Source organism: Hemitrygon akajei, chromosome 11 (assembly GCF_048418815.1).
Source record: "Hemitrygon akajei chromosome 11, sHemAka1.3, whole genome shotgun sequence".
In the NCBI taxonomy this organism is placed as follows: Eukaryota; Metazoa; Chordata; class Chondrichthyes; order Myliobatiformes; family Dasyatidae; genus Hemitrygon; species Hemitrygon akajei.
In genome coordinates, this window is record NC_133134.1 from 163613518 (window position 1) to 163639473 (window position 25956).

At 46.7% G+C, this 25956-nt stretch overlaps 1 protein-coding gene across 1 annotated transcript; it reads right to left on the reverse strand.

The window, feature by feature from the left end:
* Positions 1-833: 833 nt before the first annotated feature.
* trib3 (tribbles pseudokinase 3) lies at positions 834-12957 on the reverse strand. The gene is made up of 4 exons (XM_073062143.1): positions 12457-12957; positions 7799-8095; positions 3511-3803; positions 834-2658 (listed from the first exon to the last, which is right to left on the reverse strand). The coding sequence occupies exons 2-4, from the start codon at positions 8087-8089 to the stop codon at positions 2202-2204; spliced, it is 1041 nt and encodes a 346-aa protein (XP_072918244.1). The 5' UTR covers positions 8090-8095; positions 12457-12957; the 3' UTR covers positions 834-2201.
* Between the last annotated feature and the right edge of the window lie 12999 nt (positions 12958-25956).

A 25956-nucleotide genomic window follows, 5' to 3' on the forward strand; every position in this document is an offset into this window, starting at 1 on the left:
CTTCAGTATACATCCTTGCTTTTATATGCTCATTCTCTTGAAATAAATGCAAAGATTGCATTTGCCTTCCTTACCACCGACTCAACCTGTAAGTTAACTTTAGGCAATCCTGCATTTGGACTTGCAAGTTACAATTAGCCAACAACTATATCAGGGATCCTAAGGTCAAACTCCAGTGAGCTACTTTCCGTCCTTTAATGAGGATTTGTCCAGTTGTGATGCAACGATATCCCCAGGATGGGCAAAGACTATGTGGTCCACTTTATGGTGGACATCTATGAAAGTCTTGCCTCACACAATTATCAAGACAATGGTTTGTTACCTCTGTTCTAACCAAAACCCAATTTCTATGCAAAACATTGAGAAAGTCTGCTGCTGCTGGATATCCAAAGCAACACCCACAAAATGCTGGAGGAACTCAGCAGGCCAGGCAGCATCTACGGAAAAGAGTAAACAGTTGACGTTTCAGGCCGAGACTCTTCTTTAGGACTAAGGATGGGGAAAGATTCACCTAGCATCTTCCCATATAGCCTCCCCCGCCCCCCCCCCCCCCCCCACCTTTTAACTCAGCCAATATCTCCCCATCTTCTCAGTCTTGAAGGGGGGTCTCAACCCAAAACTTAGATGCTGTCCGGCCTGCTGAGTTCCTCCAGCATTTTGTGTGTGATGCTTTGGATTTCCAGTGTCTGCAGAATCTCTTTTGTTCCAAACCAAAAGTCACTTAGCACCTCTGATTATGGAACATGATCACAGAAAAAAAATAGCTTTCCTGCTATTTTAGTCTGTCAGCTGACAATTTTTCTTTAAAAAAAAGTGAGATTAAACACCAGACAAAAAATACACATTTTTTAATTGAAATTGACAAATATACAGTCAGTTCATAGATGCACGAATTCAAAATGTAGTGTTTTTGTTGTGTGCATTGTACCAACATTTACAACAACTTGTCATCAGTAATATCCTGTACAAAGAAAAAACCTGCAAAAGATTAAGTCCCGTCATTTGTGGTTTTTGGCCATTATGGTGCACAGTCTGTTTAGGAATAAGAAGGCTGACATCAGTCCTCACTGACAGACGCACCCAGCCCACCGTCTCCGCAAAGAGCCACCGCAGAAAAGTATTATCTACACTTTATTTTTGGCAAGTCATGACTGAAGCAGGTTTGGCTGCTTTTCCTGTCGTAGAACATGTTGACTAACGCTTTGGCCAGTTTTATGCTCACAAGGGAGGCATCAGCTCGCTTCTAGACAAGGTTGCTGCCATCCAATTGTACGTTGACTGCAAGTGTCAAAAGCAGGACACCAAGTGACCACTGACCACCATTGCCAAAAGCAGAATGGGCAGCCTGACACAAGGGTCCTTTGTGTATGTTCCACAAGCTGCTGTAAATCAAAAGACAGCAGGGATTTGATGTCCACGCCCTTTTAGAGCAGTTGCCACCACAAAGGGAGAGTCAAACTCTCTGCATTCTGGTCTGTAAACACTGAAGAGGCTTCAAAAGTAATCAAGTATCGAGTGTCTGCATGATTCCCAGAACAGCATGCCATAACTGCAAGATGGCACCACGCACACAAAGCAGTTCTGGCTGCGCCTCAAGAATCCTTCAGTTTTGTGCGATGAAAAAGGCTGAGTTCAGAGCAGCTCCTTCTTCCTTCACATTCACCACCTGGGCAACTTGCTTTTGGCTGGTGGGAGATTGGAGAAATCACATCATGGCAGCAGAGAGCCTCACGTCCTGCCCCAAGTCTCTTAAGAGTGCAGAATTAATAAGGACTTTGATTGTCCGGTTTTAACCTGGTAATGCTACCTCTACCAGGTGATAGAATGGACTGCCAGTTAATGGTTTTAAATCACACCTCACCAAATGGACTGGGACTTCTCTCCCTCAGTGATTATTTTCAGTGGGGATCTCGGCATCTTCCAGAGGTTCCTACCCATCTGTCCTCTTAGGAAAAGCTTTGAAAGGGGTAGAGTATCAACTGCGCACCTTGCCCCATCCAAACACCTACAAATGCCTCTGCTGAGAAGACAGCCCACCTGTGATTACTGGGTATACCTGATACCCTGTGGTTAGACACCCCCTTCAGAGCACCCCTCGGACATTAAGTTTGAAATATCTATCCATTTCACAGTCAACGGAGGCAAAACGTGACTCTCCTTTGTAAATTATCTTTCTTTGTCGATCATAACAAAAAAAACCTTTACAAATCGTTCAGGTCCCCATTGTAAACATCTGGGACCAGCTGATCTGTCAGTGGGGCCAAGTTGGAGTTGCAGGGGACGTTGAAGTTGGAATTGAACCAGGGGTGGTCCAGGATCTCGCTGGCCGTCAGTCTATCAGCTGGGTCGCGCCGCAGGAGACACCGGATGAGGCACCTGGCTTTGGGGGAGAGGCTCTCTGGAATGGTAAAGAGTCCGCGTCGGATCTTATTGAACAGGGCGGCTGGTTCGGTGTCCTGGAACGGGTAACGGCCCACCAGCATAGTGTACAGCACCACGCCCAGGCTCCAGATATCGGCAGCCTTCCCTGAGTACGACTGCTTGCTATTGAGGATCTCTGGCCCAACGTAGGCGGGACAGCCGTGTTTGTCCGTCAGGGAATCATCCTCTCCCTTGAGGATAAAGGAGTCCTCCAGGGTCTCCAGCCTCAGCTTGTTCCTGAAGGAAAGAAATTAAAAATGAATATTGGAGAATATGTGCTGATAAAACAATAAAACTTGCATTTATATAGCAACCTTCATCGGAGATCACTTCTTGAGGCAGGTAGGACAGGTGTGTAGAATGGAACAGAAAAGCTAAGTGTGGGCAGCGATAGCCAGCACTGGATGGGCCTACATAACAATTTACCTCGTAATGATCTTGCACCTATTGTTTACGTGCACTGCCCTTTCTCAGTAGCTGCTACACTTTATTCTGCATTATTATTGTTTTACCTTATTCTCTGTAATGATCTGATCTGTATGAAGAGTAGTATGACAAGCTTTCTGTCCCCCACTGTATCTTGGTAGAGGTGACAATAACAAACCAATTGTAGGAACAAACTGAAAAATCCAGTGCACCAGCCAAAGCTGTACCAGATTTACCTGAAGACAAATCTGGGACAGCATCCACATTTTCACTGGGTGAGATTAAGATACCCCCTTCTCCTCCCATGCCCCCTCCTCCAGCTTCCTCCCTCTCCTCATCTCATTGCTTCTTTCCCCACACCCTACTGGCCCTATCCCCATCCCATTGCTCCTCACATCGTCCTTACCCCCCAAACCCCACTGGCCCCCCACTCTCCTCCCCATTGTTCCCCCCCCCCACTCTCCTTCCCACACCCTCCCCCTCCCCATGCCCCATTGGCCCCACACCCCAATGGCCCCAACTCTCCTCCCCCCCCATGCCCTATTGGTCCCCAACCTCTTCCGCCCTATTGCCTCCCGCCATTCTGTGCACCCACTAAACCTCCTCACACCCCACCAGCCTACCTTCCTCCCACTGCCCCTTTGCCCGGCTGCTAGAACCCACCTCCGCCTGTCGGTGAAGACGAATTTCCGGAGCTTGAGGTCTCGGAGGACGATGCCGTGGTGGTGGCAGTGGGCCACTGCTTGGACCATCTGCCGGAAAAGTGTGGCCGCTTCCTCCTCCTGAACCCGCTTGCAGGTCCTCACGTAGGAGTGCATGTCGCCGTGGCCCCGCGGGAACAACACGTAGGCCTCCCGGTCGCCCGCGATCACCTCGGCCATCTGCCCCACCTGGGGGTGAGGCGGGAGGCGGGCGTATGGCGCTACCACCTCGCTGTAGTGCTTCATGGCGTAGACCTGTGGAGGAGGGAGAGGTTAGAGTCACAGAATGAAGGTAAATAGAAAGGCACAGGCGATTCAGCAGATGATGGAAATCTCGAGCCACACACACACAATGTCGGAGGGACTCAGCAGATCAGGCAGCACCTACGGAGGGAAATGGACAGTCGATGTTTCGGGCTGAGACCCTTCATCAGTGCAGCAGAGGGTTGGCTCATAGGTTCACCCCCCCCCCCCCATCCATTCTCTGCATTCAGTAATATAGCAAAGAAACAGGCCATTCAGTCCATCTAGTCCATGCTGTTCACAGTGCTCCCCTAAGCTAGTTCCCATTTGCTGGTGTTTGGCCTTAACTCTCTAAACATTTCCTAACTATGTACTAACCCAAATCTCTTTAAAGATTGCCTCAACCACTCCCCCGGCAGCTCGTTTTACTCTCTGAGAGGAAGTTACCCCTCACTTACTTTCTGCCTGTTAAGCTACTGGCGCTTCGGGCAATAACGAAGGAACCCCCACCTTGGCCATTTTCCCTATTGCGCCCCAGGTGTGGTTCAGGGGTCCCCATTTCTGTCTCTACAGTACAGTGCCGAGTCACCTTTGGTCTCCAGCATTTCCTCTGCCCTTCAGAGTCCAGTGAAGTTTTGTCTCAATGATGGAGTTGGCCTCTCCTCATCACGTGCCCAATCCATCTCCCACATTTCCTCATGATGTTGCAGCCATGCAAGTTGCCCTTCATGCTCCTTTTAAATCTTTCCCCTCTCCCCTTAAACCTATACCTTCTAGTCCTAGACTCCCCTCTCCTGGGAAAGAGGCCGTGTTATTCGGACAAGTGACCAAAGTTCTGGCTGGAGTCAAGTACAATGACAAGGTGTGGGGAGTGTCCTGTTCAGTCTGAAGTTCAGACAACTGGGGAAACGCAGTGTGCTGGGGACTGCAAATTCCTAACAGCCCCAGTGAACCCAGTTTCCAGTGCCATTCTCCGAGACTGTGGCGGTTTCCTCCCGCTTCCCAAAGAGGGCCTGTTACTGTGCCATGGATAAGCTTTTTACTCAGAGTGGCGGATGCCTGGAATGGTGGTGGAGGCAAATACATTAGAGGCTTTTAAGAGACGTTTAGATAGGCAGATGAATGTGAGGAAGACGGAGGGATATGGACACGGTGCGGGTAGTGTTTGGCTGTTTTTGATTTGCTTTTTAGCTGGTTCAGCACAGCACTGTGAGCCAAAGGGCCTGTTCCTTTTGCTGTACCGTTCCATTATCTAATACAAAAAATATCTCATGGCGCAAAGCAGTAGTGGAGCAGTGCCAGTAAACCTGGAGTTTGTACATTTTCCCTGTGATTATGTGGGTTTCCTCCTGGTGCTCTGGTTTCCTCCCACATTCCAAAGAAGGGCTTATCTCTATCTGAGAATAATTTCTGGGGCAGCATTTTACCTTATTGGTATCACAGCGCCAGAGACCACGTTCAGTTCCGCCGCTGATTTGTATATTTAACCTGTGACTTTGTGAATTTCCTCCGGTGCTCCCGTTTCTTACCACATTCCAAAGACGTACGGGTTAGTAGGTTAACTGGTCACAAGGGCTCATTTTGCCAGAAGGGCCTGTTACCGTGCTGTATCTCTGAATACATTAAAAAAAATGTGCCAGCTGGGAGACTAATCGGCCACTTCAAGTTGCCCCTGGTGTGTAGGTGACTGGTGGAATGTGGAGGGGTCACCAGAAATATGGAGAGGGAAAATGAGATTAACTAGATGGTTGATAGTTGGTGTGGAGTTATTGGGCCTGTTTCTTTCTGCATCCCTGCTCTCTCTCTCTCTCTCTCTCTCTCTAAGCGTGTGGCTGTGGACTCGTTTTCGATAACTCTGCAGTTCATGTTACATTGTTACATGTTTGTAGTTTTATTTTGGTTATTTTTGTGTGATTTGGTCCGGGCGTTTTGGCATGGGCCGGCTCTGCGCCCTCCAATCGACGAACACAGCATTAAACTGGACACCCCTAGACCATTCTGAAGACTCTGCAGTTTGATAGTTAATATTCTTTGTGTTATTCTCGTGCTTTTTGCCACTTGCGCAATTTGTTCCTCTTTTTGTGCGTCGGGTGTTTGATGCTTTACTTTGAACAGGTTCCGTGGTGTTTCTTTGTTTTGTGGCTGTCCATGTGAAGACGAATCTCAGGGCTGTATTCTGTATACATACTTTGATAATAAATGGACTTTGAACTTCACCTGAAAACCTTAGACTAGACCACTGGCCCTGATAGGACCTTCCCAATGCATGAAGTCTTGTAGGATCATCACCACTGAGATTCACCAGCACGTGGCTGCCAATTTGCAACCACGGGTGATAGAAGGCACAGGGCAGGGAAATGGAGGTCACCTCCCCATACCCTTTCCTATGACAGGAAACACTGCAGGGAACACCAAGTCTGCTTGTCCAGCAGGAGAATTCAAGAGAGGTAAAGGGAAAGCGATATTCAATTCTTGAACCAACCCAATACAACCCTAATCACTTCAGCTAAGCAACACTTACGAGCATGAGAATCAACACACCACACACATAATGCTGAAGGAATTCTGCAGGTCAGGCAGCATCTATAGAGGCAAATGAACAGTCAACATTTCGGCCAAGACCCTTCATTAGGACTGTCTACTTCCCTCCAGAGATGCTGCCTGACCCACTGGGAGCTCCCGCAGCATTTTGGGTGTGTTGCTCCAGATCTCCAGCATCTGCAGAACCTTGTGTGAGCACTATGATTACCGTGCACTAAAATAGACCTGGAGATAATTGTTCTCTCTTGTACAAACTGTTTATGTTTTGTTTGGGTATATTTAAAGCGGAGGTTGATAGGTTCTTGATTAGACAGGGCGTCAGGGTTACAGGGAGAAGACAGGAGAATGTATAATGAATCAGCCATTATGGAATGGGAGAGCAGCCAAATGACCCAATTTTGCTCCTATATCTTATTATCATCTTGCTAATGTTCTTCCTGATGCTGCTGCAAGTTTTTCAATACATCTTGCATACACGTACTTGTACATTTAGCAATAAACTGGACTGTGGCTTCCTTGGAGATGTGAGAATTCTAATTAACATGAGATAACGCAGTTTTGGTGAACCCAGGTCACAGGAAGTAACTATAAGGAGTGTCACTTGCGTTATTCGGTTGCCTAAGGAGCTCAAAGCCAGCACTTGTTATGACAGCGAGAGGCCTTGATTTGTACGGTAGCAGTTAGTGCAACACTTTACAGTGCCAGCAATAAGGGCTCAATTCCCACTGCTGTCTTTAAGGAGTTTGTACGTTCTCCCCCAGACCACGTTGGTTCCCCCCCACACTCCACAAAGGCGTGTTAGTTAGGGTTAGTGTGTTGTGGTGCCGGAAGCAACACTTGTGGGCTGCCCCTAGCAAATCCCACACTGTGTTTATCATTGAGACAAACGACGTATTTCAGTGCATGTTTCGATGTACGTGTGACAAATAAAGCTAATCTGAAGAAGGGTCTCGGCCCAAAATGTTGACTGTTTATTCCTCTCCATAGATGCTGCCTGACCTGCTGAGTTCCTCTAGCATTTTGTGTGTGTTGCTTTGCATCGCCAGCATCTGCAGACTTTCTCATTCATGTGAAGCTAATCTTTAATCTTTTCTGGATGGGACTCCATTCCACGGCCGAGGGACTGGGGCCATGCCCTGACCCATCATGCCTGCCATCTCCCACTGCCACCGGACTGACAGCTACCCGTACCCCCTCATCGCACAGGAAGAGGCCAATTCTCTTCTTGTCTCTGTTCCCACACACCCTGATCGCCAGGCATAGCCGCCACGAACCAAATGCAATCAGCGACCTCAATGAAGGGTTTCAGCTCCAGACATCGACTGGCCTGCTGAGCTCCTCCAGCATTTTGTGTGTGTTGCTCAAGATTTCCAGCATCTGCAGAATCTCTTGTCAGCAGGACAAACACTTCAATAACCCCCCTCCAATCTAATCCCCCTCTCCTCCCCAAGCACAATCAATCATACCTTACAGATATATTCCTCTTCTGTGTCAGTGTGGATGGCTCGGTAGCAATTGTTAGTCTCTGTGGGGTTGAGGAGGAGGTAGGGACCGATGCGTGACACACTGTTGTCATCGTTTGAGGAGGAGGGTGTGGGGGAAGGTGATCCGAGACACGGTGATAGGGCCGGGATGGAGAGCTGGCTCAAACGTGCCCGCTTGCATTTGGGAAGGTCGGGGTCATCCGAGTCGTCAAAGTCTAATCTCTTCAGCCGGGCCTGGTGAGAGGGCAGTGACGTCTGGGCGTTCACACTCATCGGGATCTGGGGAAAGAGAGAGAGAGAAAGATCAAGTGTTACAAAACAGAACAGCAGCAGCCATTCAGCCCCTCTAGTCTGCACACCCCATTCAATAACAGTGCCTGTCAAAATCCTGAAGATGTCAGGAAACCTGAAACAAAAACAGAGAAAGAACTGGCAATTCTCAGTGGGTCAGGAAGCATCAGTGGAGGTAGAAACAGTGCAAATGACCCTTTATCAGAGCTCTGCTTGTCTGACAAAGACTCACTACTATGAAATGTTAACTTTTTCTCTCTCCACAGGGGCTGTCTGATTGGCTGAGTATTTCAAGGATTTTAGTTTTGAGTCATAATGAAGTACAACACAGAAACAGGCCCTTCTGCCCATCTAGTCCATGCTGAACTATTTACGCTGCCTACTCCCCATCGACCTGCATCGGGACCATAGCCCTCCAGACTCCCACCATCCAGGTAAGATCTTGACAGATTTGTATCACAATTCCATCAACCTATTTTGGTTATTTCACCTGATTATGCCCCAATTCGAAATGTCCACGTGGTCCCACCAGCAGATGCTGATAGATAATTGTCTGAGTGACTACGAAGCCACTCTCTGCGGGTCACACTCAGACTCCTCTCCTGAACACAAGAGATCCTACAGATGCTGGAAATCCAGAGTAACACACAAGAAGTGTTGTAGGAACACAGAAGTTCTGGCAGCATCTACTGAGGGAAATAAGCCGTCAACGTTTTGGGCCGAGTTCCTTCATCAGGACTGGAAAGGAAGGGGGCAGAAGCCAGAATAAGAGGGTGGGGTACAAGCTGGGCAGGTGATTGGTGAGGGGAAAGGCAGCTGGGCGGAGAAGGGCAGATGAAGTGAGAAGCTGGGAAGTGAAAAGGTAAAGGCCTGAAGAACACAGCATCTGATAGGAGAAGAGAATGGACTATGGGAGAAAGGGAAGGAGGGGAACCAGAGAGAGGTGGTGGGCAGGTGAGGAGAGAACAGGTCAGATGGGAGCCTGCATGCATGGGGAATGGGTAAAAAAAAGAGAGGGGGGAATGGGAAAAAAAAAGAGAAGGGGGGGGGGGGGGGGAGAGGAATGACCAGAAGTTAGAGAAATTGATGTTCATGACTTCCAGGCTGGAGGCTACCCCACACAGAATATGAGTCCCTGCCTGACCAGCCGGAGAGTGGCCTCATCACATCTTGCGTATCCAAATTCACCTTTCAAGCCCATTTTATCCTGTTTGGGTTTATGAGTTTGTGGGGACAAGCTCGTCGTGGCAGTAGAGGAGGCCGTTGCCCGACATATCAGATGGGAATGGGAAGTAGAATTAAAACGGGAAACGGAAAAGCCTACCAGTGAAGCTGCTCAAAGTAGACCCCGATCGCTCCGGCACCTTTGTTAGATTAATGACTCACAAACTTAAAGAAGTTGCTGTTTAGTCATCACATTCCCACTTGGTTAGTGCTGGGAAACAGTTTGGGCCCCGATTGTTTACAACACATCTTCCTGACTTTTATTTACTTAGAAATAACACACGGAACAGGCCCTTCCGGCCCAAAGAGCCACACCGCCCAGCAACTCACCAATTTAACCCAAGCCTAATCACAGGACAATTTACAATCACCAATTAACCTACTAGCCAGTTCTCCTTTGGACTAGGGGAGGAAACCAGAGCATTCGGAGGAAACCCAAGGCGTCCATGGGGAGGACATACAAATTCCTTAGAGGATCCTGCACGTGTGGTCTATCTATGCTGCACTTTCTCTGTGGCTGCTACACTTTATTCTGCAATGTTTTAGCCACCCCATCGCAGGGAGGACATACAAACTCCTTGCAGACGGCGCCAAAATTGAACTCCGAACTCCGATACCCGACCTGCAGGAGGGGGCGCGCTAACCGCTACACTGCTGTGGCACCCAATCGGAAGTTCCAGTTCGGTAATGGGATTCTCAAGTAAAAAGAGAAGCTGTGTTCGGGAGGCCACAGTCTCAAATCTCAAACCCACCAGGTCCACGGTACCAAACAGATTCAGATTTATTTCCAAACGTGCACGTCAAACAGAATTGAACGTGTCGTTTGCATCAGCAACCAACACACCCAAGGATGTGCGGGGGCAGCCCGCAAGCATTGCCACACACACCTTCCGGCGCCAGCTGGTGCCCACGTTGCTCGGCAGAGCAGAACACAGCAAACGACAAAACACGCACCTCGCGCCTTATGTCAACCTCTCACTCTCCAGGCCGGGCCACTCAGGGCCTTGTGCTGATACTATTTTGTGACTGTCTGTGCTGTGTGTGACTACATGCACTGTGTTTTGCACCTTCTGGCCCCCGAGGAATGATGTTTCGTTGAGCTGTATACCGGCATGACGAGCTGGAACTAGCAAAAACAAGCCCAGTTCCTCTCTCTCACCCACCCAAGCACATACACAGTCCTCTAACCCCAGGGCAGGCCATCTTCTTTGCCCTCCAGTCTCCAGCGGACTGGTGGATTTGCAGGCATTGATCGGGCCTTCGACTTCCCCAGTGCACTCAGAGTTCGGCCTTTGGCCCTAGACTTTTAAGTTGAGTTTACAAGCACTGAGGCCTCTTTGCTGGCATTCAGGCATGCCACTACGGGTCAGTACGTGGTGCCTGGGCATGAAGGTAATGACTTATCCAAGAATTGCACGCAAGTTGAATACTCTGCCAAAGATAGGGTTCCCTTCTCCAAAACAGCCCACCACCTACATGAATCCCCTTGCTGTAAAATTGCCCACCCACCATCACCACATTCCGTGAGCATACAGGCTGGTAAATACCAGCGATCACACTCATCTCTGCCTCTGAGCAACCCCTGCACTGGGCGTCTTCTGGTGATTCACCCTCGGCATGAATCAACAAAGTAGGTTCAGGTAACAAATCACAGCCCAGCCAATCAGAGCTCAGGGTGATGAGGTCAAGCGTATACCTCATTCATGAGTATCACTCCGTTCAAAGATAACACAACCCATTTTTTTTCATTCTGGAAAAAGTCTGTTACTGCAGAAATGCCCGTCACACGTCCGAGGAAACTAATTGCTTAATACACGAAGACAAATTCTGGTCTACGATCTTACCCCTCCCTGTCCCTTCCATCTTGGCTTCATCCTAGACCTAAAGGTCTTCCCTCCTCGAACCTTTCACCGCTCCCTAAAAGGAATTCTGTGAAATCTGTTCGAGGATTTGCTTCCGAGAAATGGACAACCGAGGTCTCCTGCCGTCTGTACCCGATCTCACCGGAGCCCTACGGCGGAGTTCGGTAAACCGCGGGCGCTACATTAAGTGCAGGCTGCGAAGAGGCAGCAGCCCCAGATTAAAACCGAAACCTGGGTTAGGAGCAATCACACCTATCCGCGGCTGAAGGGCGAGAAGCCTCGAACGGGATGGGGAGGCGGAAATAGATTCGTAAAACCGAAAGCGCTATATAATTGCAGACAGCCCCCCCCCCAGATCAAAGCCTATAACCAGGGGGTTTAGGAGGAATCAGACTCCCCCCACCCACCCAAAGCTCAAAGCAACCGAGTCCATTTCCCAAGTCCTACTAGGGTTGGTAATACAAACCACAAAACAATGGCCGCGAAGGGTGGGAGCAATGACCCCCCCCCCCCCCCCCCGTCCTTCCCTTTGAACAAAAGGAACAGGAAGAGACCACTTGGCTTTTCCACCAAATCCACCTTCTAACTTGTACCGATTCAAACAGGGACCATCGCCCGAGTACGGAAACAAAGCCCACCTCAACTCCGAATTCCGAACATTTCAATGCTGCCTGTTCCAAACTGATTTTACTTGATATTCCAAACTAGGAGAAACTATCCACTCCCCTAGTCCAATTTTAGGCCTCCTTCCTTTTGTTCTGGGCCGTTTCCATCAGATGGTTCCTGGACCATCCGAGGAACTCAAGCATCCTAAACATCTCCCACTACCCTCGTCTGAGAACTCCCACCATAGTTTTTATCCAGGTGGGGTTAAAACTCCTCGCAGTTCCTTCCCGCGGAGATCAGAGGCACCCAACACTTAGTGATTCGGAAAGAGTATCGGCGAGAACACAATGGGTCCAAAGATCGGCGCAGAGAGCGCTGCTCGCCAGCATCGAAGCAACAGAAGATTTGAAATTAAACCTCGGCTCGGGAACATGAAACCGTTACCGAGGGAAGAAGTTTGGTGCGAATTTGCGTGACGTTGCTGGACAAATAGTTGCTCTCTCCAATGTCTGCAAGCGCAGACTGGTGGTGGTGGGGGTGAATACAATCAGCGCACTTTTTCCCAACGCTCAGAGAGCGGGGCGCTGGCGAGGACAAAGAGCCCGAGTTAAAACACCGCACATTCAACTGCGAACGTGTTAGGTTTCAGAAACTTACCTGCGGTTACTTCTTGTTACCAAGCGCCGACTGGGCTGCGGCAGCGATGAGAAATGCTCCTTCGCTTTTTTTTACGTCTTCTCCTTCCCTCTCTGCCGGATAATGCAGACTCCCTGAGTGGCAGAGATTACTTTGTCCCCTTCGTCTCCAAATTCCCCACGTGTGGCTCACAACGGCACGAAATCCCGGGAGTAAGGTCCGGTTCCAGTCGCGGGCAGCATGTCCAGTTATAAGGCAGAATTCCTGATAATTTTCCCGTAGATAGACAATTCCAAATGCAAAAAAAAACTATTTAAAAAACTTCCATTAAAGAGGCACAAAACAAACTCAAAGTTGTTTCAAGTCTTCAGAAGTATCCTGTGACTCTAAGGCGGATCCTGTAGCAAGTGCTAAAGGAATCAGCTACTAGACGGGTTTATAACGTAAGGCTACTGTAATCTTGGTGAAGTACTCCTAAGCTACGCGCTTTCACTCTCGCTCTGAGCTGGCTGACGTTGGCTGGCTCACTTATTGCAACATCCTCCCCTCCTCTCCATGCAACACACAGGCCTATTGGTAACAGGACAGGGGAGGGGTGAAAAATAAATACCTTGTTTTAAAAATTCTTCCGACTGCTTAACATGCAGTGGGCGGGCAGAGTAGAGATCACGAAGGTCCGCCTCCTCGGTATGACTCAATAGTTGGTTCATAAACGTTTTGAATGATCTATTCTTGTGTCTCGGAGGATGCCGTATCTATTGTGAGCATGTTTTTTTTCCATTATTCTCTTATCATGACTAATGCAAGCAGCATCTATTACCTATCAATGATTATACTTAAGGGCGAGGTGTGTCGTTGAACTCCTAAAATCTTTCTAAATTTAAAAATATAAGAAATGTAACACAAACTAAAGATAGAAACACACACACACACACACCGCTGCAGCTACAAAGAAACACGACAGCGGCTGTATTTCATTAGGAGTTTGAGACATTTAGTGTGTGTGGTGAACTACATATACCTGTCTGGACACGCCCCTCTGCTGACTGCTCTTGTGGCTCCTCCCACAGACCCCGGTATAAAGACGATTGAGGTCTGAGCCCGGCCTCTCTGTCTCCAGGATGTAGTATGGTGGTCAACCACTGCTTGTTCCTTCTTCCAATCAATAAAAGCCGATATCTCGTCTTTACGTCTCAGAGAGAGTTATTGATGGTGCATCAGTATGTTACCAAAGATACTCGCAAATTTCTACAGATATACCGGAGAGAACATTCTAACTGGCTGCATCACCGTCTGGAATGGTGGGGGTTGGTGGTGGGGGGGGGGGGGGAGCTTCTGCACAGGATCGAAATAAGCTGTAGAGAGTTGTAAACTAGGTCGGTTCCACCAGAAGCCTCCCCAGCACCCAAGTCATCTTCAAGGAGCGATGCCTCCAAAAGGGGACATCCAACATGCTACCGTCAGGGAGGAGGTACAGAAGCCTGAAGACACACACTCAGAGATTCAGGAACAGCTTCTTCCCGTCTACCTCCCGATTTCTGAATGGGCATTGAACCCATGAACACTCCCTCACTATTTTATTTCTGGGTTTTTTTGCACTACTATTTAGTTTAACTAATATGTGTGTTCATGTTTTCATGTTCCTTTATTATGCATTGCAATCTACTGCTGCCACAAAGACAACAAATTTCATGACATCGGATTCTGATTTTGGCTGCTCTACTCTCTTTACATGAATGCATGGCTAGGCACAGTTCAAATGCCATCTATAAATTCACCGATGCCACCACTGTTGCTGGCAGGATCTCAGATGGCGACAAGGAGGCGTACAGGAGTGAGGTAGATCAGCTGGTCGAGTGATGTCTGGACAATAATCTTGCACTCAGTGTCAGTAAGACCAAGGGATTGATAGTGGACTTCAAGAAGGGAAACATAGAAACATAGAAACAGAAAATAGGTGCAGGAGTAGGCCATTTGGCCCTTCGAGCCTGCACCGCCATTCAGTATGATCATGGCTGATCATCCAACTCAGAACCCTGTACCTGCTTTCTCTCCATACTCCCTGATCCCTCTAGCCACAAGGGCCATATCTAACTTCCTCTTAAATATAGCCAATGAACTGGCCTCAACTGTTTAAAGGCTTCCCCTTTATCCTTAAACTGTGACCCCTCATTCTGGACTTCCCCAACATCAGAAACAATCTTCCTGCATCTAGCCTGTCCAATCCCTTTAGAATTTTATACGTCGGGGAAAAGTCAGGGGAACATGCACCAGTCATCATTGAGGGGCTAGTGGTGGAAAGGGTGAGCGGTTTCTGGGTGTCAACATCTCTGTGGACCTGTCCTGTGCCCAAAACGTTGATGCAATCATCAAGAAGGCACACCAGCAACTCTACTTCGTGAAGGATTTGGCATGTCGCCAAAGCCATGAATTCCCATAGATCAGGGGTTCCCAACCCGAGGTCCACGGACCCCTTACTTACTGTTATTGGTCCTTGGCATAAAAAAGGTTGGGAACCCCTGCTTTAGGTGTATGGAGAAGGGTTGGCACAACATTGTGGGCCGAAGGGCCTGTACTGTGTTGTATCGTTCTATGTCTATCTATCTATCTTGACTGGTTGCCTTGCAGCCTGGAACGGGACCCTCAATACACAGATTGGCACGTAGCTGTAGAGGGCTGCAGACTTAGCCAGCTCCATCACAGGCACAACCCTCTTCACCTACAAGAGGTGGTGCCTCATGTGGCGGTATCCATCATTAATAACCCTCACCACCCGGGACATGACCGTCAGGGCAAGGAGACACAGGAGCCTGAAGACCCATATTCAATGATTCAGAAACAGCTTTTTCCCCTCTGCTATCAGATTTCCGAATGGATCATGAACCCGTGAACACCACTTCGTTATTTCTTTCTTCACCATTTTCTTATTTTTGTAATTTATCGTGATTTTTATGTGTTTGCACTGTACTGCTGCTGCAAAACAACACATTTCATATCATATGTCAGTGAAATCTGACTCTGATTCTGACATTTTTATGTCTAAAATAAACTGTATTCATAATATAAAATATATACAAAAGAATAAGCACTGTGAAATCCAAAGTAACACACACACACATGCACGCACGCACACACACACGCACATACACACGCACACACACACACGCACACACATACACACACGCGCGCACACACATACACACACGCGCGCACACACATACACACACGCGCGCACACACATACACACGCGCGCACACACACATACACACGCGCGCACACACACATACACACGCGCACACACACACGCGCACACACACGCGCACACACACACGCGCCACACACACGCGCGCACACACGCGCACACACGCACGCACGCACACGCACGCACGCACACGCACGCACGCACACACACGCACACACACACACAAAATGCTGGAGGAACTCAGCAGGCCAGGCAGCATCTACGGAAATGAATAAACAGTTGATGTTTGGGCTGAGAGCCTTCTTCAGGGCTGGAAAGGAAGGAGGAAGATGCCAGAATAAAAAGGTGGGGGAGGGGAAGGAGGATAGCTTGAAAGTGATAGGTGAAGCCAGGTGGGTGGGAAAAGTAAAGGCTGGAGAAGAAGGAATCTGATAGGAGAGTGGACCACAGGAGAAAGGGAAGGAGGAGGGGACCCAGATAGAGGTGATAGGCAGGTGAAAAAAAGGTAAAAGGTCAGAGTGGGAAATAGAGGAGGCGGGGAGGGAACTTATTCACTGGAAGGAGAAATCGATATTCATGCCATCAGGTTGGAAGCTACCCAGATGAAATATAAGGTGTTGCTCCTCCACCCCGAGGGTGGCCTCATCTTGGCACAGTGAAAAAGCATTTTACATTCATGGAAAATAAAATCAGCAGTGCTAATGCTTTTCTTTCTAAATCAGAACACTTTTTTGCTACCCACTCGACTCAACCCCTCCCCTCCATGTGAAACACACACACACACACCAATACAGTGCTTAATGTGCCCCTGTACACCTGCTGTGCCCCTTACACACTCACCTTTTGATGCACCATCAATAACTCACTCTGAGACGTAAAAGCGAGGTATCGGCTTTTATTGACTGGAAGAAGGAACGAGCAGTGAGTGACCACCATACTACATCCTGGAGACTGAGAGGCCGGGCTCAGACCTCCATCACCTTTATACAGGGGTCTGTGGGAGGAGCCACAGGAGCAGTCATCAGGGGGCGTGTCCAGACAGGTATATGTAGTTCACCACACCTTTCCCCGCTGCTGTCTGACCTGATGTGCCCTGGTGAATGGTTTTGGCCTGAAATGTCAGCTCTTTATTCCTTCCCGTAGATGCTGCCTGATCTGCCGAGTCCCTCCAGCATTTTGTCCATGTTCCTCTGGTAGGTGGTGCCGGGTCTTTTCCATTTCAGTTCTAGATTTCCAGTACCTACAGTAAATCTGTGGAATTTATTACAACAGGCGGCTGTGGAGGCCAGGTCATTGGATGTATTTAAGGCAGAGGTTGATAGGTTCTTGATTGGTCAGGGCATGAAGGGATATGGAGAGAACCTTTCACTACTACGGGCAGAAGTTCCCACTTGCTTCAAAAAGGCAACAATTATACCAGTGCCTAACAAGGATGATGTGAGCTGCCTTAATGACTATCACCCGGTAGCACTCACATCGACAGTGATGAAATGCTTTGAGAGGTTGGTCATGACTAGACTGATCTCATGTCTCAGCAAGGACCTGGACCCATTGCAATTTGCCCATCGCCACAATAGGTCAACGGCAGATGCAATCTCAATGGCTCTCCACACGGCTTTAGACCACCTGGACAACACAAACATCTATGTCAGGATGCTGTTAATCGACTATAGCTCAGCATTTAATACCATCATTCCCACAATCCTGATTGAGAAGTTACAGAGCCTGGGCTTCTGTACCTCCCTCTGCAATTGGATCCTCGACTGCCTAACTGGAAGACCACAATCTGTGCAGCTTGGTAATAATATCTCCTTCTCACCGACGATCAACACTGGTGCACTTCAGGAGTGTGTGCTTATCCCACTGCTCTACTCTCACTGTACCCATGACTGTGTGGCTAGGCATAGCTCAAATGTCACCTATAAAATTTGCTGACGATACAGCCATTATTGGTAGAATCTCAGGTGGTGACGAGAGGGCGTACTGGAGTGAGATATGCCAACTAGTGGAGTGGTGTCACAGCAACAACCTGGCACTCAATGTCAGTAAGATAGAAGAGCTGATTGTGGACTTCAGGAAGGGTAAGATGAAGGAACACAAACCAATCCTCATAAAGGGATCAGAAGTGGAGGGAGTGAGCAGCTTCAAGTTCCTGAGTGTCAAGATCTCTGAGGATCTAACCCGGTCCCAACATATCGATGTAGTTATAAAAAAGGCAAGACAGCTACTATACTTCATTAGGAGTTTGAAGAGATTTGGTATGTCAACAAATACACTCAAAATCTTCTATAGATGTGCCATGGAGAGCATTCTGACAGGCTGCATCACTGTCTGGTATTGGGGGGGTGGGGGGAAGGCTACTGCAACAGGACTGAAAGAAACTACAGAGGGTTGTAAATTTAGTTGGCTCCATCTTGGGACTAGCCTACAAAGTACCCAGGACATCTTCAAGGAGAAATGTCTCAGAAAGGCAATGTCCATTATTCAGGACCTCCAGCACCTCAGGCATGCCCTTTTCTCACTGTTACCATCAGGTAGGAGGTACAGAAGCCTGAAGGCACACACTCAGCGATTCAGGAACAGCTTCTTCCCCTCTGCCATCTGATTCCTGAATGGACATTGAAGCTTTGGACACTACCTCACTTTTTAAATATATATTATTTCTGTTTTTTGCACGATTTTTAGTCTATTCAATATACATATACTGTAATTTATTTATTAATTATTTTCTTTCTTCATTTATATTATGTATTGCATTGAACTGCTGCTGCTAAGTTAACAAATTTCATAACACATGCTGGTGATAATAAACCTGATTCTGATTCTGAGGAGGCAGGAAACTGGGGCTCAGAGGAAACTCGATCAGCTATGATGGAATAGCTGAGCAGACTTGTTGGGTCAAATGGCCTATGTCTGATGGTAAAATTATCACTGTCATCATATTCCTATTTTCTGTCTGGTAAGTTAATGATTATACAGGATCTCCAAACTATTAGGAAATCTTCACAGTTTTCTCATATCAAGTCAGCATAAATTTAATGATCAGAATGCCTCCTAAAGAGTAGTGGCACTAATACCTTTAAATAATTTTAAATTGATAAATTGGTTTATGACTGTCACAGGTGCCAAAGTACAGTGAAAAACTTGAAAAAACTCCGAACATCAATTTCTCTAACTTCTTCCCCACCTTTCTGTTGCCATTTCCCATTCTGGCTTTCCTCTTACCCCTTCTGTTCCCCTCATCTGCACATTGCCTCTCTCTGGTTCCCCTCCTCCTTCCCATTCTCCCATGGTTCACTCTCCTCTCGTATCACATTCAGTGCTCTTACCATAACTTTTCCAAAACTCAGCAGCCTCTATGATAATTGCAGTATTGCGATGGTTAAGTTTCTGGCTCAGTAACATAGTGACATGGGACATTGATAAAGTTCAAAGTAAATTTATTATGGAAGTGCATATATGCCACCTGTACAACTCTAAGATTCATTTTCTTGTGGGCATTTACAGTAAATACAAAGAAAGAGTAGAGTCAATGAAAAAACACACGCAAGACAAACAACCAATGTGCAAAAGACAACAAACTGTATAAATACAAAAATAATATATATAAAATGATAAAAATAAATAAGCAATAAATATTGAGAATGTGAGATGAAGAGTCCTTGACAGTGAGTCTATTAATGGTGGGAAAAATCCAGTTTTGGGGTGAGTGAAATTTTCCCCCCTGGTTTAAGAGCCTGATGATTGAGGGGTAATATCTGGTTTTGGATCTGGTGACGTGGGTCTAAGTTTCACTATATGAAGTTCAAGTCTCACTATTGCATCTGGTGGTTTTAAATTTAATTAAGTAACAAAAAATTCCTCCCTCTTTTTAACCCGCCAAGATGAATAAAAAACAGATGGAGGAGGGAGGGCGCGAGAATCAAGAAATTAATGTTTTCAGACTAGCTTTGCAAAGGCACTGGGCGATTGCACCATCTCTAACTTACTCAAAGCTGCTGAGTGATAACATTGCACATAGATTTCACATGCCTAACAATGTACAGGGCATAACAGGCGGAGTCTGCGAAGCTGTAATCATAAATAACACCGTTGCCATGGCGAACGCGAATGGACTGAACTTAAAAGGCAATGTTTGAATGTTTCAGTATTTTCGGCGCAGTGGCTAATTTATTAGCAAGAGAAGCAGAAAGTTGGTGTGGCCCGCTCATTGAAACCTTTATTTAGAAGTTGTGTCCGCCGCTAAATTGTGATTAAGAAGCCGTTCTGGAATCCTGAGGCCCGGTGCATTAAGCCAGAGGCCTTAGCTCGAACCCCGTCATGGGAACTGCCGATTTAAGTTCATGTGGCCAAGTTCAAATTCAAGTTGAAGTTTATTGTCACTCAACCACATCCCTATACATTGTGAAATGAAACAACATTCCTCTGGACCAAAGTGCATAAGACAATACATATAACTCACACACATTAGACATAAAGTAATATTACATCAAATAAATCAACAGATCATAAGGTGCATTTAAAATGCAAGTTAAACAGTAAACATTGTAACGGCGCATTATACGCGATGAAACCTGGGTGGTGGCCGGGAGTTCAGTAGTCTCACAGCCTGGGGGAAGAAGCTGTTGCCCATCCCAACAGACCTTGTTTTAATGCTACCGTACCTCCTGCCTGATGGTGGGGGGGGGGGTCAAAGAGATTGTGGGATGGCTGAGAGGGGTCACTGAGAGCACAGTGCTCCTGATAAATATCTCGGAATAGTGGAAGAGAGACCCAGATGATCCTCTCAGCAGTCCTTGCCATCGTTTGCAGGGCATTGTGGCCCGATGCCTTGCAATTCCCGAACCAGACGGTGATGCGGCTGGCCAGGGACACTCTCGGTGGTGCTCCTTGGTTAGAATTGGGGAGGTGGGGTGGGGCGAGCCTTGCTCACCTCAATCTCCTCGGGAAGTGGAGACACTAATGCGCTTCCTTGACTAAAGAGGTGGTGTTGAGACACCGGGTGAGATGATCTATTATCTGCACAGCCAGAAACAAGGTGCTCCTAACTCTCTGCACATAGGAGCTGTGTATGTGCCGTGAGGAGTGATCAGCCTGCACCTTCCTAAAGTCCATAATCATCTCTTTAGTCTTGTCCATGTTGAGACTCAAGTTGCTGTGCTTTGACCAGCTCTTTGCCTCCTCTCTGTACGCCGTCTTGTCATCATTACTGATGAGTCCAGCCACTGTTGTGCCATCAGAGAACTTGATAATTCGATTTGAACTGGGTCTAGTGGTACCATATAAGTTTGTATTTGTATTAGTGACCGTGAAGCTACAAGGTTCCTGTAAAATCCTATTTCGTTAATGCCTTTTAGGGGTGAAATATGCCGGCTTTAACCAGATGGATATGCCCATCTCAGGGTCTCAGACAGGGGGGACAGCATCAACGGCCAACAAGCGATGAGGGCTTTATTGGTCGTAAACACTTTGGGGAACCCCTGTTGTGAAAGGTGTTATAGGATTGCAGGCTTTTCCTTTGTCTCCCCCCCCCCCCCCCCCACACACACACACACACAAACATTTTCTTTGGCGTTTTCTCGCCGGAATGTCACAACCTCGGTTAGCGCTGGAGATGCCTCATCCCCTGAACTGCATTAACCACACCTGCAGGGCAGTTGGCCGTTGTAGGCTTTGCTCTCTGCCAAGCATTGCAATCAATCACCAATTGGGGTTCGACTGCCACCGCCGTCGATAAGGAGTTTATACGTTCTCCCCGCCAACACGTTGGTTTACCCCAGTTGCTCGGGTTTACTCCCACATTCCAAAGATGTACATGTTAGGGTTAGTACGTTGTTGGGCATGTTATGCTGGTGCCGGAAGTGTTGGTGACGCTCGTGTGAGCTGCTCCCAGCCCACCCACGGCTGTGTTGGTTGTTAACGCAAACAACACGTTTTACTGTATGCTTTGATGTATCAATATGCCTGTGATAAATAAAGTTCAAAGTAATTTTGTTATCAAAGTCTGTATATGTCACCACATACTAGTCTGAGATTCATTTTCTTGCAGACATTTACAGCAGAACAAGAAATACAATAGAATCAATTAAATAAAAGCTTATCTTTAATCTAAGTATTTGCAATTTTCCCATATTGCTTAGTAGTCGTTATAGAAGCAGGAAAAGATTTGCTACTGCAATCCCTTTGCCATCTGACTGGAACTTGGTCAGCAAGGGCAGTGCTTTGGAATTCCAGATTTCTGGTTTCCAGTTCCTTAATATCACTCTCCCAACTTCTGTCCTGGTGCATGACATAGCAAGCAGTGAGGTTACCTGCTATGAATAGAGCATGCCCTGACTGAGAAATAACTTCCAACACTTAAATAAAAAGTGATATAAATAGAACTGTAAACACTGGGAAGTTATACCAAAACTAAATAAAACACAGTCTGTCCGCTGCGGGAATCTGCATATCTGTCTCTGGACACTCTGCTTTAAGGAGTGATGGTGATAGGTTTAGGACAGTGCAGAAAGGACATCCTAGGATGGTGCACTGGTAGAACTTTCTCCACCCACAGTAAGTATGAAGAAACTCAATAGAATTAACGCTACAAGATGGACAAACAACAGACTAATGTGTACAAGTTACCTAATGCAATGACCATAAAGTACGAAGCATCACTTTATGGACATACAATCAATCTATGTATATGAGTTATTTTATGTATTTATATTTATTGTGTTCTTTATCTTACTTTTTGTTGTGCCGGATTAACAATTATTTCATTCTCCTTGACACTTGTGTGCTGGAAATGACATTAAATGATCTTCAATCTCGAACTCAGTGGGTCGAGCTGCATCCCTGGAGGGCCAGGAATTGCCGACCTTTCTGGTGAGAAATCCTACATTAGAACGGATGGAAGACACAGCAACACACCGGTCTGCCAGTGGTCCCTGGGTGCCTGTCGAGTCAGCTGGCTCGGAGGCGGTGTATTTTGGATGGGTGTTATAAATAGCGGCAAGTCATTGATGACTAATGAAGCTCACTTCACACCTACATCATCAGAGCCCACCTACAGAACCGAACAGGACCAAGAACACTTTTAACACATTCTCCAAGACAACGCATACCATTCAGCTCTCAGAATCAGGTTTTTAATATCACTGGTATATATTGTGAAATTTGTTGCTTTTGCAACAGCAGTACAAGGCAAAATAATAAACAACTATAATAAGAAATACATTAAAAATTAAACTAAACAGGTAGTGCAAAAAGAAGAAGAAAAACAATGGTGAGGTAATGCACATGGGTTCATTGTTCATTCAGAAATCTAGCAGCGGAGGGGAAGAAGCTGTTACTGAAACACTGAGTGTGAGTCTAGGCCACCGGAAAGTTTCAAAGTTTAAAGTAAATTTGTTATCAAAGTACATATACCATATACAACCCTGAGATTCATTTTCTTGCAGGCAGCCGCAGGAAAATAAAGAAATACAGTAGAATCCACAAAAACATCGAATTTGTGAAACAGGGCAAATGGTGCTAATAATAAATTAAAGTAAACAAATAATACTGAGAACAGGAGCTGCAGAGACTCTGAAAGTGAGTCAACAGGCTGCGGAGCCAGTTTAGTACTGAGGTGAGTGAAGCTGGCCCAGGAGCCCAATGGGCACATGGTAGCAAATGCCCCTGAACCTGGTGGTATGGGACCTCCTGTACCTCTGCCTGATGGTAATAGCGAGAACTGAGGGAGATGGGCCAAATGTTCGCAGATGGGGGATGGTGGCCAGCATGTGGATGAACACCAATTCATTGTCCACTCTCAGGCCTTGACGTTTTCTCAGATGGTGGAGCCATCTTGAGGGTCCTGATCATCTACACTTGCTGCTGTTTACTGTGAAAGACTGTGAGAAAAAAGTTGGGATTTTCTCTGGGGAAAACTGAAGTTCAGATGAATTCTGGAGAACTTGCGTCAATCATTTCCTTCTCCCTGCATGAAGTCAGGCAGAACTTTGTGTTTCTCTTGTGACCACTTGGCAAAATGACAACGATCAGCTGAACTTTCCTTCCTGTCTGTTCCCAGAGCCGCTTTCACCCATCTGTGGCACAATGTTGTCGCAGCTCCCCTTGCCTCACTCCTGGTGACCCAGTTTTATTGTGAAACAGCTGAAACCATCATTTCCTCCACCACACGCTCTATCTCCCTCCACATTTATGATGCTTCTTGCAGAATACTTCTTCCACCAAGCCTGTTAGTTCTCGTCACAAACACAATCGGTTCTCCAAACACCAGAAATCCAGAGCAACACATACAAAACATTGGAGGAACTCGGTAGGTCAGGCAATACTTCTGGAAAGGAATAAACAGTCCATGTTTCAGGCCAAGAGAGAACCCCTTACTTACCAGTCATGATGAAGGGTTTTGCCCCAAAATGCTGGGTGTTTGTTAGATGCTGCCTGACCTTTTTATTATTCTATTCCATTCAGAAATCTGATGGCAGAGGGGAAGAAGCTCTTTCTCAATGATTCAGGAACAGCTTCTTCCCCTCTGTCATTAGATTTCACAATGGGCATTAACCCCATGAACACTACTTCATTACTTTTTTTACACTACTTATTTAAATTAACATGCATATACATGCTTAATGTAATTTAGATTTATTATTCTGTATTGCAATGTTCTGCTGCTGCAAAACAGCAAAGGTCACAACATACGCCGGTGATATTAAACCTGATTCTGATTCTGTAGAGTTCCTTCAGCATTCTGTGTATTTTTTTTTTCGTCCTTATGCACCGGCAATGGCTTGTAATTTGGTAAATTGGTTTATTATTGTCACACGCTCTGAGTGAAAAACTTTGTTCTGCGTGTCGTCCAATTCTTTACAGCAGTGCATTGCAGAGAAAGGTAGTAAAGGAATTGCAGTACAGGCAGACAGTATGGTGTGTACTGTTCACACTGATCAGTTCTTTAGATGGTGCATTGCGGTGGAACAAGATAAAAGATGAACAGTATACGGAATAAAGTGTTACAGTTACAGAGAAAGTCTTTTACAGGCAGACAAGGAGCAAGGCCACAATGAGGTTAAATGTGAGTTTAAGAGTCTTTCTTATCGTACTAAGGGCTGTTCAATACTCTTTAACTACAGGATATAAACTGTCCTTGACTCCAGTGCCCAGTACTTTCAGCACATCACAGGATCCAACCTTCCCTCCATAGGGGATCTTGGCTGATTTGGGCTGATGCCAGCTCATTTTCTGCTCTTGGGCCTCCATATCAAATTTCTTTATCCGCCTGAGGCTTTTGTAACTTCTGCCTGATAGGAGGGAGTGAGAGAGAGAATGTCTGGGGTAGGCAGGGTCCTTGATTATGTTGGTTGCTTTACTGAGGCAGCGAGAGGTACAAAGAGTCCATGGAGGGGAAGCTGGTTTCTGTGATCTGCTGAGCAGTGTCCACAACTCTCTGCAGTTTCTTGAGCTCTTCAGCAGAACAGTGATGCACTTGGATATTTATTTATTGAGATACAGTGTGGAATTGGCCACTTCAGTGCTTCAAGCCACACTGGCCAGCAACCCAGAGATGAAGGGGTTAACCTGTGAGGAGAAATTGAGTCGCCTGGGACTATACTCTCTGGTATTCGGAAAAATGAGAGGGGATCTTATAGAAACATACAAAATTTTGAAAGGGATAGATAAGATAGAAGTAGGAAAGTTGTTTCCATTGGTAGGTGAGACTAGAACTAAGGGGCATTGCCTCCAGATTCAGGGGAGAAGATTTAGGATGGAGATGAGGAGAAATTGTTTTTCCCAGAGAGTGGTGAATCTGTGGAATTCTCTGCCCAGGGAAGCAGTTGAGGCTTCTTCACGAAGTATACTTAAGAAACAGTTAGATAGATTTTTACATAGTAGGGGAATTAATGGTTATGGGAAAAAGACAGATAGATGGAGCTGAGTTTACGGACAGATCAGCCATGATCTTATTGAATGTCAGGGCAGGCTCGATGGGCCGGATGGCCTACTCCTGCTCCTATTTCTTATGTTCTTATGTATCCCCAAATTAGTCTTAATCTAAACACAGGATGATTTACAATGACCAATTAACCTGCTAACTGGTACGTTTTTGGAATGTGGAAGGAAACCGGAGGATCCAGAGGAAACCCACACGTTTATGGGCAGGAATGTATAAAACTCCTTCGAGGTGATGTCAGAATTGAACTCTGAACTCTGCTGTAATAAAGTTGAACTAACTGTACGCTACCCTGGTGCCCAGGTGCTTACTATAGTGCACCTGTATAAATTAGTGAGGGTCAAAAAAGACATGCCAAATCTCTTTAGCCTCCTGAAGT

Excerpts from the sequence above, each read along its gene's own strand:
- trib3 (XM_073062143.1), bottom strand. The coding sequence starts at position 8,089 with ATGAGTGTGAACGCCCAGACGTCACTGCCCTCTCACCAGGCCCGGCTG. Across the intron at positions 3,804-7,798 it reads AAGAGGAATATATCTGTAAG|GTCTACGCCATGAAGCACTA; the intron begins GTATGATTGATT and ends CCTCCTCCACAG. Across the intron at positions 2,659-3,510 it reads GTCTTCACCGACAGGCGGAG|GAACAAGCTGAGGCTGGAGA; the intron begins GTGGGTTCTAGC and ends TCTTTCCTTCAG.